The 17,089-nt window shown below is 45.9% G+C and overlaps 1 protein-coding gene across 1 annotated transcript in view; it reads left to right on the forward strand.

The window, feature by feature from the left end:
• Nucleotides 1-4,154: 4,154 nt before the first annotated feature.
• The window catches only part of LOC102927036 (liver carboxylesterase 1), a 28,798-nt gene continuing 15,863 nt past the window's right edge, over nt 4,155-17,089 (forward strand). The window contains exons 1-5 of the mRNA XM_006984051.3: nt 4,155-4,393; nt 7,502-7,706; nt 11,098-11,242; nt 13,266-13,399; nt 16,707-16,860. Coding sequence (XP_006984113.3) covers nt 4,210-4,393; nt 7,502-7,706; nt 11,098-11,242; nt 13,266-13,399; nt 16,707-16,860 — 822 coding nt within the window. The 5' untranslated portion in view covers nt 4,155-4,209. The remainder of the gene's footprint in view (nt 4,394-7,501; nt 7,707-11,097; nt 11,243-13,265; nt 13,400-16,706; nt 16,861-17,089) is intronic.

A 17,089-nucleotide genomic window follows, 5' to 3' on the forward strand; every position in this document is an offset into this window, starting at 1 on the left:
ACTGAGGCCAAAGAAGCAGAGCTGTGATGCTCTAGTGCCTTAGAGGAGTACAGGACACGGTCCTGGGTGAAGATATTAGAGATCTTTCAGGACTGGAGAGAGTCAGGATTGCTGAGGAGACCCCGCCTCCAAGACTGGGACACAAGGTCTCCCTAAGGTTGGTATTCGATCAGAGCTAAAGAGATTACCCACAGATACTGTCACTAAGTCAGCAACCACCAGGGACCACCTACCAGAAGTCTACTTGTAGTGGAAAGTTAATGTGTGGAGAGAGACTCCCTATGAGGGACAGATGAACAGGCTGAAAAACATATGAAGAAAAGAGGACAAGGATGTGTGTGGGTGAGGGCAGAACAGCTTGACCACAAAGCTGCCATGACAGGCTTAGAGGCCCAGACACAGCTTCTGGTGGGTAATACCTGGAGCCAGGAAAAGCCACAAGCTGACCTCACCCAGTGGGGCCTGCATCTGAGAGGAAATACCTGACATTCCAAATGATCCCTACACCCCTAGACAAATGTCAGTCAATCAAGGCCCTGAACCCTAGAAATCCCCTCACCCCAACCTCTGCTATGATAAAATCTCTACTCTGCCTGTGCTCTGGGCTCTCTGCTCTCACCACTGTGTCGGACAGAGAGTCGAAGCTCTGAGCTCGAAAGTACAGGCTCTTTTCTTTTACATATGGGATTTGGTCTCCATGGTGGTCTTTTGGAGGTCCCTGTGATCTGGACCTAACAGATGGAAGAGAATACTTTATAGTAATGTGCAATTTTCCAACTCATGTTATTGATACTAAGCTGCTTGAAGATAGAACATATACTATCGAAAGGTGTGGTATTGTATACATATGGCAATCAATCATTTTTTTTACAGTGCTGGTCATTAAAATTTTTTTTAAAAGAAAGGTCTATATAGTAAATCAGTGTTGGAGATAAAATGGAGATAAAATTGTCATTCTCAAAGCAAGCTGACATGGAAAATGGAACAAGGACTAAATGAACATTCAGAAAAATAATGAGTAGAGTTCAGCTTATGAATAATTCTGCTAAGTAAAAAAGCCTTAAACCTATGAGTTAACAAAGACCTTGAGACTGGGATTTAAAAGACAAAACCCAATTATGTGCTGAGTGATATGGAGTCTGGCTCCACTTCCTAACCCTTGACTGCTGGTAGCTTGTAAGTCTCACCCTCGCCTTCCCCTCTTGCCCCTTATCTGGAGAAGCTGATTAGAAAGCCTGGGCACTTCCTCCTTTGGTGCCAGAGTAAGATCCAAGCCTCATAAGCTCACCCTGGCCCCACCCCAACCACAAAAAGTCCTAAGCCAGTGAGTGGCCTTTCCTTCCTGATTAAAAGCTCTATCCTGTCCCCCACACTGAGGCCAAGACCTCTACTCCAAGTGTTAGAAGACTGTACAGTTTTCTCTGGGGGAGGGAAGGTGTGGTTAGTATTTACTCTCAGTGGAGAAACACTGGAAAAGACAGAGATAGGTACACCCAACAGATACTAAAAGAATGTGTGATGGCTATGTGAACATCAGGTTAACAGATACCATGAGGAAACATGGGGACGTTATAGAATAAAAACATGACATGGCAGTCCTCAGTGTGTGTTCACACAGCCATAGTGTCACACAGGTCTGTAGCAGGAATCTTAAATGGTCTTATTAATAAAATCAAACCTGCAGCTAGGTACTGGGGTCAAGGCTGAAAGATCAGAGAAGCAGAACAAGCCATAGCTTCCTCACCTCACAGTTCCTCAGCTGATCCTGTTTCCTCAGACTGGAAGCCTCCGTGTCCTTATCCAAATGGATCTCAGCTGAACTGCTTCTCGAAAACCTGAAAGCTTAACCAACTCTAGTTCCTGGTCCTCACGCCTCATATACCTTTCTGCTTCCTGCCATCACTTCCTGGGATTAAAGGTTCTTGTTACCACGCCTGGCTATTTCCAGTGTGGCCTTGAACTCACAGAGTTCCAGTCGGATCTCTGCCTCCAGAATGCTAGGATTAAAGGTGTGTGTGCCACCATTTTCTGGACTCTGTATCTATGGCTGTTCTGTTCTCTGATCCCAGATAAGTTTATTAGAATGCACAACATATTGGGGAACACAACATCACCACACAGGCCTTGCATGGTATCTTTGCATGCAAGATATAAACACACACACACACACACACACACACACACACACACACACACACACACACACACAAATCAATCCCAAGACAAATTTGAGTCCTGTTGTAATTTCAGAAAATACTCAAGTCATGGAGGGGAGAGACCAATAGGTCAGGGGTCAGCCATCGCAGGAGAGGGGAGCAGACTTCTAGCGGAAGAATGAGGCAGCCCACGGGGAACCAGCAGGAGGGGATATAAAGTGGTTGGAGTTCCCCAGAGGAGAGCAAGGTATATGATGTATGTATCTGCTCCCACCTACATGTGATCAAGGGCTGTTTGGTGGACCTAGGAAGAGAACCGAGACACATGAGGGAAAGCTGGGCAGCCCATATATACAACTGCCATGTTTTTGCTGTTCACAGCCCTAGCAGTCCTGGATATGGATCTCTTTTTCACAGGTGTCTGACCAGGTGCCAACATATGAATAACACTTATCCAATTTTCTGTTTTCTTGCTTATTTTAAGATTTTTCTATCAGGTAAAAGTTGAAGAATTGCCTTGGGGCTTTCCCAAAACCCAACGGCCATGTCAGAGCCCATTTCAACTGACTGGAATCTTCCTGAATGGGACCTGGGCATCTACATTTTTCATTTTCAGGCATTCTGACCCAAACTTCCTACTGAAGATCACTCACTGTCTGAACAGAATAGTATACATGTTGCCTAAGTTTCTAGAAGCTGTCCAAATCCTGCTTTAATGTCCTTGACATTGAAGATGCCCTTTAACGAACAACTTTAAAAATGGTACTTTCATCCTTCAATGTGATTTCAGGCATCCAGATTTTCAGGAGATGGGGTGTGTCCAAGGCTAGACCCCTTTCAATCATTTCTAAATCCTGCAAGCACATGTCCCCAAAGAGTCTCCTCACTTCATCAGGCAACAGCTTGTTGTATTTTCCATCACTGTGGATTTTTTTCCTCAGAAAGCTCCCCTTACCCACAACTGGCATTGTTCTTGTGTGCTGTTCCATGAGATCAATCAAAGTCACCACCGCAAACTTTCATTGGCCTGAGTATTCCCCATTGTCCAGCAGAGGGCAGCACAGGAAGAAAGGATCCTGCTTCTCTCTGAGGAGCCTGGGAGGCTGTGGCTCTGGCTGAGAAGGTGCAGTCTTGAACAAGAATGGAAGCCTTAGGAAGAAGATCAGTCAGAACTAAACCTTGGGTGTGGTGGCACACACCTGTAATGTCAGTACTTAGGAGGTGGGGGCAGGAGAATCAGAATTTCAAGGCCATCCTCAGTTATGCAGGGAGTTCAAGGCCAGCATCAGACCCTATCTCAAAACAAAACAAAGGATAGAAACCAATATCAAATATGTTGCCTGTCTTTTCTGGAACATGTGGAAGTGAGGGAAGTGGCAGACAGGCCCTGACCTGAGAAGAAGTTTTTCATTCCCAGTCTTTGCATTTTGTTTTACTGTGGAGGGAAATAAATTTGGCAAATGTTTGAAGAATTACAAGTGACTAGGCAAGTGGATGATTAGAGCTGGAGACTGTGGAGATATGGAGTTGGTTTAACATAGAAATATTCATCCTAAACATGTTAAAAAGTAGTGAGTTTTCTGACTGTAGAGGTGGATGGTAGCAGGCCAGGCCACTTGGCAGGAACATGAAGAAGTAATTTAGGTGTCAGGAGAACTGTGTCAAACTTAACTTCACTTGCAGACTTGAGAACACTGAATGCTTTGACACACTAGCCCAGAGAAGTCACAGATGTGTTCTAAACTCCCAGAACAGCAGCTCTGGAGCTGTGCATTGCTATAAATTTTCCAGCCTCTCTGAGGGTCTCAGACAAAAGCTGAGCCCTGCCTGAAGGTGCTGTTTGTTGTGTCTGCCTTTGAGAAACTCTAGGTGGACTGAGGTTAACCCCAGGGAGAGACCTTATGTAAGAAGTTGTTGGTCCAGTTTGAGATCATCTGTAATCTGATAGCTAAGTCTGGAACCAATTATAAGAGCTTGAACTAGACAGGATCTGGCCTGGGTTGCCATCAGACCCCTGGGAACTCTGTGGAACAGTGAGAATACCTTTCATCTCATGACCAGGCAACTGGACTGCATATGGATGGGTGTTGTCACAAGATCTCACAATCTAAGGGGTGATATACAAAACCCCCCAGAAGAGCTTCGAGACCACCTCACAGGGACCCAGAGCAGCTGGGCGTCCACCATGTGGCTCTTTGCTCTGGTCCTGGCATCCCTCAACACTTGCATGGCTTTTGGTGAGTTCTTCTAAAATGTAAACACTGGAGGAACATTTGGAGCTCCTAGGCCTAGGCTGAGGTGAGTGGAGATGGGCATAAGAGAATATATGACGGGCTCCATCTGCGTCAGTGCTCACCAGCTGGACTTCAACATGGGCTGGAAGCATCAGAGTCCAGCAAGTGTCATCCATCACAGAGATGCAGGGAAGGAAAAGCACCCTGATACCCCAGCTGCAAGTGCCAGAAAATCAAGCTAACCCCCTGCCTCAACGTGAGGAGTTAAGGGAGCCCCAAGCTATTTCCTAGGTCTTATTCCAGCCCTAGTCAGATGTGGAAAGAGGCTCAGCAGAGTTTGAACAGCATCGAAGGAGGAGTCAGAGTGCAGGATTAGAGCCTCACTAGCCCTTCTGAGCCCCAAGCGTGGCCAAGACCCTTTAACTATGCAGTGCTTGCGTCGTGAATCTAGAAAATAGGAAAATGATTGTACCTTCCTCACTGGACTGTAGTGAGGATGGAAGAGGTGGTTGTTTCCATAGCACTTAGCATGGTATCTGGGCTAGAAGCACACACACGCCAAAATAATAGATGGATTTAGAGAAGTGGTATTTTAAATAGGGTATATTAGTAAAAACTTGAAATATGGTCAAGTCAACATGTTAAGAGCCAATGGCTACAGAAAAGATAATTTGCTCCTCAGTTCCCAAGAGGTGTTGGGGCTGAGCTCTGTGCTGGGTAAGAGGATGAGTAACAGGTAGCCTTAGATGCAGGGCCCTGACCTTGTAGGGGAAGGACCATAGACACACCTAGATTAGAGAGGGAACAGGAAGGAGCTACAAGGAACTGGAGGAGGGAGTGAGGCCTTCAGATCACCATGGGGAGCTGGGACTTGTCCTGTGGGGATTTGTAAATAAGGGAAGGTGGAAAGGAGTTATGTAAGTGAAAGAAAAAGGTTCAGAGACTCAGATGTCAAAATACAAGCCTGGTCTGGGAAGGATAAATGGGCTGCAAATGCTGCTAAGGAGAGTCCTTGGGAAGTGGGGGTAGGGCTGCCCTGAAATATCTAGGTGCATGATGGGAAGGATAGCAAATTCCTAGCCAAGGGAATGAGGTTTGCTTAGTGGACAAGTAAACATCAGGGACCATTCTGGAGTCAAGAATATTCTTCTAGCAGTTCTTAACATGGTCACCCTAACCAGGCTCCAGTCTACCCTGTGTGCTCCATTCTTGTGAAGAATACAGTCCGTCCCTAATTCCCTACAGCTTCACCCCTGTCTTGGTCCTACTTGGTGTGGCACTATAAAAAGCCAGCATGACCCTCTGTCATGATGCTGAAGGACTTTGCTACTCTTTATTTATTTATTTTTTATTTTTTATTAAGAAATTCTCTACTCACTCCACATGCTATCCACAGACCCCCCCTCCTCCCTCCTCCCACCCCCAGCCCTCTTTCCCAAGCCACCCCTCATCCCCACATCCCCCAAATCTAGGTCTCCCATGGGAGTCAGACTTTGCTACTCTTAATGACAGCCATGGATCATGTGTCCTCCTGTGTGGCTTCAGGGTGAAGGCAATATCTCAGAGCAGGCCTCCCAGAACATGATTCTACTTTCTCATCCTCCAGTGGCCCCCATTTGAATACAGACATTATGTCAACATCTCCACTCAAGTGTGTGGGTCAGAACAAAATAATCGTTCAAAATTGGTTAAAGAACAGCCAATGGCCGTAGAAGGCTATTATAGGAAACCAGGTTGGAAAGAAGTATCAGTGTCCAATTCAAAACACGAAAACAACAGCCACAGCTGGAACAGCCACAGCTGGGAACATCCACCAAAGTGGCGGCAGAAGGAAGGGCGAAGCAGTCCAGGGAGAAGTGGAAGAGGGGCTGTAAGAATACCAAGGCAACATCTGAGCCAAAATCACTAGCCCATGTTAGTTCAGTGATGCTCTTCCAAATATGAAGTAGGTAGACGCCAGCAACCAGGGTGGAAAGTGGACCACTGTGATGGGAAATATAAAAGGAATGCAAACATTACAACTTACGTCAGCTGGAAGGTACACATATGGAGCATTTACTATGGGCCAAACGTGCATTCCAGTTGCTTTACATTACTTCCCAAAGAAGCCTTGAACAAACATGGCCATGTTACAGATGAGGAAACCAGGGGACTGGGAGAATCTGGAAAGGACTTCTTGTAGATGGAGTTGGGGTGAGGTTTCTGGGATTTTCTTCTGGTTTTCCTCCAGCACCAAAAGAATGCTCCATTCCAGATTGGTTTGTTCTCATTCTGCCTTACATTCAGTATTGGATCTGCCACAGTGTCTCAGGGCCAGAAAGGAGACAAAATCGAGACACGGTGAGGTTGTCTGGCCTCTAATAGCAAAGCGCTACCTCTGAATTCAGAAATAATCAGAGCACAGTTTAGTCAGTAGCACTGGGGTAATACATGTCCTAAAGAGTCCTGCTTTCTTAGCCTCTCAAATGGCATGGATTTACATTGAAGTCCTGAGCTGTCCTGCAATAAGCATGGGTTGAGGCTTTCAAACACAAAGCCTTGCCGATATAGAGATGTTGTCACAGGGTCTAGCTCTAGCTCAGAGGCTGTACCCCAGCCATCTCCAGTATCAGTTCTTATAGCCTACACCTATTTGACTTAAATACCCAGAGATAGGCATCAGACAACTGAGGGCAGCCCATGAGCTCCAAAGAATGGTACAAACTAGCTTCCACTACCCCTGCTCCTCTTTCTCCTCTTTCTCACAATCCCTCTGCCTCACCCTCCTTACTGACACTCAGTCTTTCCATGGTTCATTCAGTGGTAAGGAGCAACAGTAGTAAGGAACAAGGGCCCACCTCTCATTCATGATCTCACCCAGCATCCAACACCAACATCAAACTGAGCTGTCTCCCAGCCTCCATGGGATGCATGCTTTTCAGCCTCCAGTCCTAGTTTACCCCTTTTGACAGTCCACTGAATTGGGAAGGATGGTTTTTCTCACCTTAATTTTAAATTAGAAGTGATTGATGCCTAACATGGCTATGGTAGCTGATTCATGACCATATACCTAAAAGCAGAAAACAAGATATCCCTTCTGGTATATTCTTATTTCTATTCCATTGTCATCAGGGTACCCGTCCTCACCACCCGTGGTGGACACTGTTCATGGCAAAGTCCTGGGGAAGTATGTCAGCTTAGAAGGATTCACACAGCCTGTGGCCGTCTTCCTGGGAGTCCCCTTTGCCAAGCCTCCTCTTGGATCCCTGAGGTTTGCTCCACCAGAGCCTGCAGAGCCCTGGAGCTTCGTGAAGAATGCCACCTCCTACCCTCCTATGTAAGCCGCTGGGGTGGGCCTGGGTCTCTTTCAATGGGATATCTGCCTCAGAGAGCTGTAGGAAAGAGTTGAGATTGTTCTCTGACTGATTACACTTTGTTTATGTATCCTTAACATACTGTAAGATCTCAAAGACAGTCCATAACTGTTAAAGTGTCCTAGAGTCTTTTATCTGTTGAGCACCTGTCATATTCTGGACATAGTCTGGGTTCTGATAATGCATCAGTGAACAAAATAAAGATCTCCTACCTTCATAGAGTGTGTATTCTATAAGAGATACAGACAGAAAGACAGACAGGCAGACAAACAGAACAACTGCAAAGCAAGAAAATAAATTTTGTGGTATTATAATAATTAGTGACTCACTCATTGGATAAAAATGCTGATAGGAAGATAAGACACAGGGATCCTATATCTCCTGTCTTTAACTTTACATGGATGAAGCTGCTAGTGTCAGGGGTTAATGGAATTTTCCCAGGGACCTGCCCTGAGAAGATTCCTCCTAGGGTCCTAGGAAAGATGCTACAACAGGTAGCATCTGAGGGAAAAGAATCTATGTGCACCATGCTCTTTCATCTGTGACTTTATTTCTCTAAGACAAAATTCTATCTATACAGCTTCAGCTCCGTCCTCACATACAGCTCCTCTCTGTACCTATGGGGCCTGCCTATCATAGTCCTAACTAAGCTCCTGTGCATTTGACCTCATCTTTGTCCTCTGTTCCTTCATCCTCCATCTTTCCTTCCTTGCTCCTTACCCCTGGCTCTGAGAAGCTCTGCCTTCCTTTCTTCTCTCTGGCCACATAGCTCTGCCTACCATCTATCAAAACTGCTTTGTCCTTTCTCTCTTGGCTACATGACTCTGCTCTGCCCAGGAATCCTGCCCCATCCTTCACTCCATCTGGACATGCAAAAACCTCCTTTGTTCCGAGTCATTGTTCTGGAATGCCATTTTCCCTGTCTGGGGAAGGGAGGTCTGAGCTTCATTTGCACAAGAAACAAGTTATGCATCTACAACCCATACATCTCCTAGGCCCTGCAGGAGTGTTACCTAGTGGATCAGTAGTAGATCTGAGAAACTAAACTGTTTGCCAAATGGCTTAGTAGTATATGGGCACACAAGAATTCCATAGCAGAAGACAGCTGATATATATTAATAAGCTAAACAACACTAAATATTCCTTGATAAATGGCTTCCTCTTGAAAGACACCTTGATCAGTCTTTTTATATAAGGTATAGCTTATTATATACAGCTGGATCTCTGTAATATATTCTTGCAGCTTGCTGCAGGGGGTGAAATGTTGTTAGTGCTGCAGTTGAGCCCAGAAACTCAGGGTGCCCAGGTAGCCTCTTGAGTAAGGCACCTAGCTTTTACCCTTCCCTCCTCCCTTTCCTCCTTTTCATTGTCTCAGCTTTATAGTTCAGTGGTGTCTTCACGTGGTATCCCTTGAGCTTTTGACTTTGTTTCAGTGTCTCCATGGAAAGCTTTTGTTTTGTAGTCACTAGGGAGCTTACTGCAAACACCCTATGCTTACAGTATTAACCTGACAGCACCCTTCCTTTGACCACAAAGCAAACTAACACTCTAAATTTCAGCTCTTTCCTTCCACTTTGAATTTTTGATCTCACATTTTTTGTCTTGCATATTATTACCAAATTCAATAGATATTATTTTTATTAAGTAAAATAGTTTTGTCACTTTAAAGATAGGTGTGAATACTTAGCATGATTATGGTGCTAATACAATTGGAACTGTTTCTGTGTCTACTGCCAGTGAAGGTTAACAATCCCTGTTATTACATGTTGTCTTCTATTTGGAAACTTAAGTAGTTCTTGTATGGTGGAGCTGGTAGCAATAAATTCCTTCCCCTTTGTTTATCCAGGCATAAGAGAACTACTTTATGTGTTACTTGCTTTTCTTACTGGTTTTTTTTCTTTTACCTTTGATTGTTGAGTTTGTTTATAATATGTCGTAGGTGATTGTATTGGGTTTGAACTTGTGACATTTGGACCCTGGCATCTCCCTCCAGGCTGAAACAGTCTCCATCATCCTCCTTGAATACGCTTCCCTGCTGTCTGTCAACTGTCTCCAATAACCCCTGTGCTTGCTCCTTTGAAGTTTCTAATGGCTCTCATAAGTTTTCTTCCTTCATCCACATTCTTTTCTCACTGTGTGTACTTTCAAATAGACTGCCTTGGGACTGTGGTTACAGCTCAGCGGTAAAGTGTTTGCTTAGCAAGTTCAAAAGCCCCTAGGACTATAAAAACGACAAAATGGGAGCATCAAAAGGCCTGCCTTCAAGCACCGGTTTACTGTCTGGTGCCTTTGTTGTTGGCTCATTTTTCACTTTATTCATTGCAGTTTCCAGCTTCACCATTCCTGTTTGATATTTTTTAACTTTTAATCTCAGTGTTAAATTTCTATTATGACAATATCAACTCTATCTGCTAACAACAAGCAATTAGAAATATCTCTATATAGACAACTTTACTCCTTTCCAAACAAAATTTCTATGATGAACTTATGAGTCATTTCTTTGTGTTCCCTTGAAGTCTGTTGTTCTTCCTTAAAACAGACAGAAAAAAATGCTGTTTGGAGTCAGCTCTGGGAGATCCCACATCTCTGTCATTGTGGAGTCTTGTCTCTGGTGCCCTGTTTTGTGTATTTACTGAGATTATTTTGTCCTGAATGTTCCAGATACATGTGGTCATTGTACAATATCTACACATTGAAGGCCCAAGTGTCTACTAGTCTCTGCAGTCACTTTTGTTACCTAAACTCTCTAAGAGTAGATTGGATACTGTGTTCCTTAAGCTGGTGACAGTTGTACCCATCTCAGCAGTTCAGGACACAATGACCCAGGCTTATTGTGAGTCCTGAGGTTTTCCAGATGAGCTGGACCCAGAGCACATATGAGGAGAATTCCAGGACTGCATGACTATGCTTCCCCATGAATTCAAGCCTGGAAGCATGCCCCAGTGGCCAGGCAAGGATATCCCCCAGAACTTCCCCACATGGAGGAGGCAGATAGATGCCTACTGCAGCTGAAACTGGGACTGAGCCGCCTCAGTATCTGTGTGAGGTAGATGCTGGAGACTCTGCCTCATTGGATCTGATGGGTATCCATCCCCCTGCAGTGACCTGAACAGACATGGTAGCTGTTTCATTACAAGAATAAAGCCTAGTGGATGTTAGGTTCCCTTTGGATCTGATGTGTAGCCTCTGCATGGTCTTCATGGGGTCCCAGGATTCTTGCCAGGACTCCCAGGTAACTTCCTACCCACAGCATAGTCTTAAGCCTAGTAATAACACAATTTGTGAGCCTAAATCACCTAGTAGAAAGTCCTCCCCGGGCTTTATTTGACTCTCACTTCTTTCTCCCCTCCTCAGGTGCTCCCAAATTACAGGGGTGGGGCCAGTGCTCTCCGATGTCTTCACCAACCAACTGGAAAATGTTCCTCTAGAGTACTCTGAAGACTGCCTTTACTTAAATATTTACTCCCCCACTGACCTGACAAGCAAAGGCAAGCTGCCGGTGAGCTCTCAATGGAAGTCGGTACCCTGGGGCTTCAGCATCCTGGATTTTCCATTGCAGTTTAGAGGGGGTGAGGGATGCTGACAGTACAGGTATTGTTAGCCAGGCCTCTGACTTTCCTTACCACGGGAACATTTGTTTCTGTACTTCAGTTTTCCCCGGTGATGCTAGCCATGTGTGGGAGACTGCAGTGTATCTGGAAGCACATCCTAATTCTTCTGTGTTCTCTCACAATAGTATTAGGGAAGCAATGTTGGTTGTCTTAATTCCTGTTTAAGAGTCTGATCCCCGAGGAATTAAGATGTAATTTCCTGTCAAGTCAGAAGTGAAAAGAATCCAGACCCCAACATTCACCTAGTTCCACTTTTATGGACAGAGCAACCAAAGAAAAGATGGAGGGAAGCTGTAACTTAGGGTTGATGGACCCAGGACTTGGGTCCCCTGACCTTCAAACCTTTTAACATGAACTTGGAAACCACATAAGCATGTGGCCTTCCAAGAACACCAGGTTCCATCTGTAAAAACTTTGATGGTTCCATGACGAAGGTGTGTGGGACGGAGACTGGGACAATCCCAGAAGCATTTCCTTTGCCAAACATCTGGGAATTCACCATAATTTGTTTCTCTCCTTAGTTGCCTTTGGCAAGGACTAACGACCCAATGAGTCAGCATTTCCGTATAAACAAAGGCCCAGAGATGGGGCAGGCTGCTAGTTACAAGTCACGGGATGGAGGTCTTCTGGAGAGGGTGACCCTTGGGATGGAAGATATCACATAGCTTCTTCAGTTTGTCATTTCCGACCAACCTTTGCACTCAGCCTTCACTCTGAGATGACCTTGCCTCAGTCCTTCCCTCGAGGTGGCAGGGGCCCAGAAGGAGGAGAAACAGGGGATGGATGTAGGAGTCTAAAGGCAGGAAATGTTCCAGCTATGGACACAGGTCCTAGAGAAGAGAGTCTGAATTAATCCCGGGAGTATCTTTGAGAAGATGAGAGACCAGGCTATTTCTAACTTTCTTACCCTCTGTTTCCTTGAACGGGTACCACTCCATTTGAGCAGACAGTGTTGACTTTCAAGCCATGCTTCAGTCCTGGATGAGCACACACAAGGCAGCAAGAGCATCTGCCCTTTGCCCTATTAGCCCGGACCGCTAACTCACTCAGCTGCCGCTGTGGGCTACGGAAGTTAGGGCTTGAGTCAAGCCTTGCCTCCACCTCTCATGAGCTGCAGAACCTCAAGCAGACTGCCTATCTGTTACATGGATAGGTTATTTTAAAGTACTTTGAACAGTAGTAAGTCCACAGTTCATGAGCTCTTTTACATTTTATTAGCAATGTTATAGTATTTTATCCTTTTAGTTCTTCCTTGAAATGTGACCTCGGGAGCCAATAAGTAGAAATTGTATCCACTCCCTTTTCTCACAATCCTTAATTCATATGGCAGTGCCTGGTGGGTGGTAGGCTCTCAGGTAAAGTCAGTATCTAAAGACTTCTTGGAAAGGTAGATGGTAGCTAGGCTTAGGAGCTGGGGAGGTTTGAGGAAGGCTAAGGGCAGACACCTCGGGAAGAGGCCCCACTAAGGACATGTGTACTTCTTGAGACCATATTTCAGTCACAGGGAAAGTTAGCTTACCGCTGTACTGAGGTGAGGCCAAAAGGCAAGCACCGTCCCTTATTATGTCCAGACTGAGGTGGGTGGTGTGCTGGGGAGAAAACAACATCCATCCTTGGCTTTTGCTCTTCCCATCATATAACATTCTCGGTTGGAAGACCCACTGAAAGACAGGGTCCCTGAGACTGGTGAGAAGGGTAACGACATTGAGTAACTAGGCAGCACTGAGGGGGATTGTGGTCTGGGGCCCAGCTTAGAGAGTTGGGAAGGATATAGGCCTTTTGTAGTCATGACAGACACCCGTGGGCTTTGGATAATGGCTTCTTTAGTCATAACCAAGAAACAGTTAGGAGATCAAATGTCTTTCCTTCTCTACTTCATATAACCTGAATGGTTTCTTGATGTCTGTCCAGGTGATGGTGTGGGTCCATGGAGGTGGTTTACTGTCTGGTGGGGCATCAACTTTTGATGGACTGGTCCTGTCTACCCATGAAAAAGTGGTGGTGGTAGTCATTCAATATCGCCTGGGCATCTGGGGATTCCTCAGGTAAGATATTGGACCTGTTCCACATTACATTAAGACCCCCTTGTCAGGACACTAGGACCCATCCCTGGTAATTTCATCTGCGTTCCTTAAAGCATCTATGTTTCTTCAGTTTAGACCCCTCCTATCCTCTCTTTCTTCAACCACACTTGTTCACATGCTCTGGGCTTTTGTGTCTACTGCTCTCTCTGCCTGGAAGGCCTGTTTCTAAGCTCATTCATCTTCCAAAGCCTAGCTTTTATTTCATCAGTTCTGAAACACGTGTCTCCTTTCACCTGGGCTGTCCAGCACATGGCATTCCCAACCGCAGTCCCTGACCAGCACAGCATCTCAGTGTCGCACATCGCACATCTCCTCCTAGGACAGGAGGCACAGAGAAGTGTTCAGAGAATGCATGTGTTGTCAAGCAATGAGTGGCTGGGGAGGATGGGAGTTGTCAGAGGATCTGACCCAGGAAACAGTGTTCCCTGGAGAGTGTTAGAAGGCACGCAGCTCACTTCCTTCCTAGCGTCTGGCACGTGCAGGAGTCCAGGCCAGAGACTCCATCAACTCTGTGAGGTCAGGACAGGGTTTCCTTCACTATTGCACTGGGAACCTTTCTTGCATTTTCCATACAGCTCTGAGATGGTTGCTAAGTAGTCTAGCTGAGTTGCAGCCACCACTGAGGAGCCTGTGGAGCTGGAAGATGGCTCTGGTCTGCCTCTCAGCTGGTTGCTTTAGGCTTCTGCCTCAGGAACAAATGCATCACCACTTAAGGTACCATGTCTCTTTCCCGGGATTCTGTTTTTCTCCTTTCTAGTTCATTCAGCCTGCCATAAGTAGACCCTCTACCTCCTCTCTCCCTTTCTCTCCTCCACCTATGCCTGGCAGGCTGTGCTTCCTGAAGCCACCAATGACCTCTCTTCTCCCCAGCACAACTTCCTGACCCCTCAGTAGCCGCCCAGTGAGCACTTGTACTTCTGAGCTGCTTCTTTCATCTGGCCCTTGGCCACCTTCCACCTCCTTGACTGCTCATGCTCAGCCCTATCTTGTTCCTTCCCTCTGAATCCTCAGTCCTCTGTATGCCTCCCCATCCTTGTCCAGTAATTCCCAGAATTCCCCACTGTGGTGGTTAGAATGAGAAATGGCTCACATAGGCTCATATATTTGAATGTTTGGTCCCCAGTTAGTGGAACTGTTTTTGAGAAGGATTAGGAGGTATGGCCTTATTGGAGGAGATATACCACTGGAAGTGGGCTTTGAGGTTTCAAAAGCCCATGACCGCCCCCATCTTCCGCTTGTGAATGTGATGTAAGCTCTCAGTTACTACTCCAGTGCCATGCGTGTTTGCCTGCTGCCACACCTCCCACCTTAACAGGGACTGCTGGCCCTCTGAAACTGTCAGCAAGTCCCCAACTGTATCTTTTTTTTTATAAGTTGCCTTGGTCATGGTGTCTCTTCACAGAAATAAAACAGTAGCTAAGACACCTGCCTCTCTTAAAGTCAAGATACCATCTTTAACTGTGTCCTCCTGTCTCCCTGGATGTCTACCTAGTACCACCTTACTTCACAGAGACAGTGTGAACTGCATAGAGCACAAAATCTCACTTCCTGTTTCCATAAGGCCCTCTGTGGAGCTGTATTCAGTTTTATACTTTTAATCGTTCATAATAAAGTCCCTGTGAAAGTCTAGACTCTTCTTTATCTCATACCCCATACCTACATGGCCCACAAACCTCCTAGCTCTACCCTTCAAATACAGTCAGAGCTCAGGTATTCATTTATTCCTTGCTTCTACCAAAATCAAAGCCCTGTGTCTCTGGCCTACATTACTGTAGTGAGCATTTAATCTTCTCTCTGCTTTCCTGTAATGGCTGCTTCACATTGGGCCAGAGTGCTTGTCTAAGACACTCATCCACAGAGGACCTCCACCTTCCTAACATGTGTGTTTATAGTTCTTATGGCTGGAGATGCTGCCAGCCAGGAGTAAAACCCTGAGATAGCTTTAGGTAGGAAGTCCAAGAAGAAGTCTTGAGTTCTTTCCTTGAAGTCATCATATCTTAGGAGGCCTCTGTGCCTGTGGTGGATGGTCTCCTGATAATCTGCCTCCTGCAGATCTTGTTAGCAAGTGATTTCTTGGCTCTACCCATAAATGCGTTGTCTCTGTTCCTTCTCTCTCACGAGATAATTTCCCACAAATTTCTAGTCTGTTTCCCTTTGATCTTCAGCCTCACTGAAAATCTCACTACCAGCCATCAATGATGTCCACACTGTGTCCTGAAGGCCTTGCTGTTCAGAAATTGTTTCCACCATGTCAAGTGTTCTATCATTCTTAATTTTAGCCTCACCTAAAGCTTTAGGGCGTAGGTGTGGCTTTGCCAAGTTGTCTGCCAAGATGCACAGAGTATTCCTTATTCTAATCAGTTTGCACCTGAGTCATCTATGGCACGTCACACATGGCACTTCAGGCTGACAAGCCTGCTCCTCCATATCCTTTAGACCTTCCCCAAAGCCACTTCCACCTTTTCTAGTACAGTTATGCCAGCAGACCAACTCCTCGGTACCAATTTTCTGTATCAGGCTGCTTTCCATGAATGTAACAAATACCTGAAGCGTAGTATTTTGTAAAATCTGAGTTTGGGCTGCAGAAATGACTCAGTGATTAAGAGTGAATACTGATCTTGCAAAGGACCCAAGTTCAATTCTTAGCACCCACACTAGGCAGCTGACGATTGCCTGTGACTTGAGCTCCAGGGAGATCGCATGCAGCTGGCTTCTGGATCTACCTACCAGCATCCTCAAAAGAGCGCGCGCGCACGTGCGCGCACGCGTGCGTGCGCGCACGTGCGCGCACGCGTGCGTGCGCGCACACACACACACACACACTAAAAAATAACATAAATTTAAATTTTTAAGTGAAATTTATTTATTACCCAGCTTCAAAGGCTGAAAGTCCAAGCAGCAGGGTGTCAGCTGTGACAAAGACCTCTGGGCAGTGTCACATTAAGGCAGCTGGTATTGTGGCAAAAGGGAGTCTCAGAAAGCCAGAGAGCAAGTGAAGGCCAGGCTCGGTCTTCTATAACTTTTTCATAAGAACTAACCAGAATGCTACTGGAACTACATCCATCCTAGTGTCCTCAATAGACCAACCACCTAACAATGGACATCCCCTCTTAAAGGTTAGAGCACCTCCCAACACCCCCATATTGAAGACCAAACTTTAAGCATAAGAAACATTGAGAGACAATCCTCATGTAGCCATGGCCAGCTCTCGACCCGTCCTAGCCCATCTATGGCATCTCTGACTCCTACCCTTACCCTTCTTTTACAGCACAGGAGACGAACACAGCAGAGGGAACTGGGGTCACTTTGACCAAGTATTTGCCCTACAATGGGTCCAGAACAACATTGCTAACTTCGGGGGGGACCCAGGCTCCGTGACCCTCTTTGGCGAGTCAGCAGGAGGAGAAAGTGTCTCTGTCCTTGTAAGTATTTCTGGCACCAAGCCTCATGTCCAGGGTTGATGTGGCTGTTGACGAGACCTCTTGAAGACCATTCCATCCAGCCACAGGCACTTTGGCTGACAAGACCCAGATTCAGACTGACTCATGGCTCACCATCAGGCAGTGGAGAAATAAATACCAGGAGCTCCCAAGCTCAGACCTCAGCTTTGTGTCCTGAAGCCAAAAGAACGTGCCGCTGAGCCTGAGACCA

This window comes from Peromyscus maniculatus, chromosome 5, assembly GCF_049852395.1.
Source record: "Peromyscus maniculatus bairdii isolate BWxNUB_F1_BW_parent chromosome 5, HU_Pman_BW_mat_3.1, whole genome shotgun sequence".
Classification (NCBI taxonomy): Eukaryota; Metazoa; Chordata; class Mammalia; order Rodentia; family Cricetidae; genus Peromyscus; species Peromyscus maniculatus.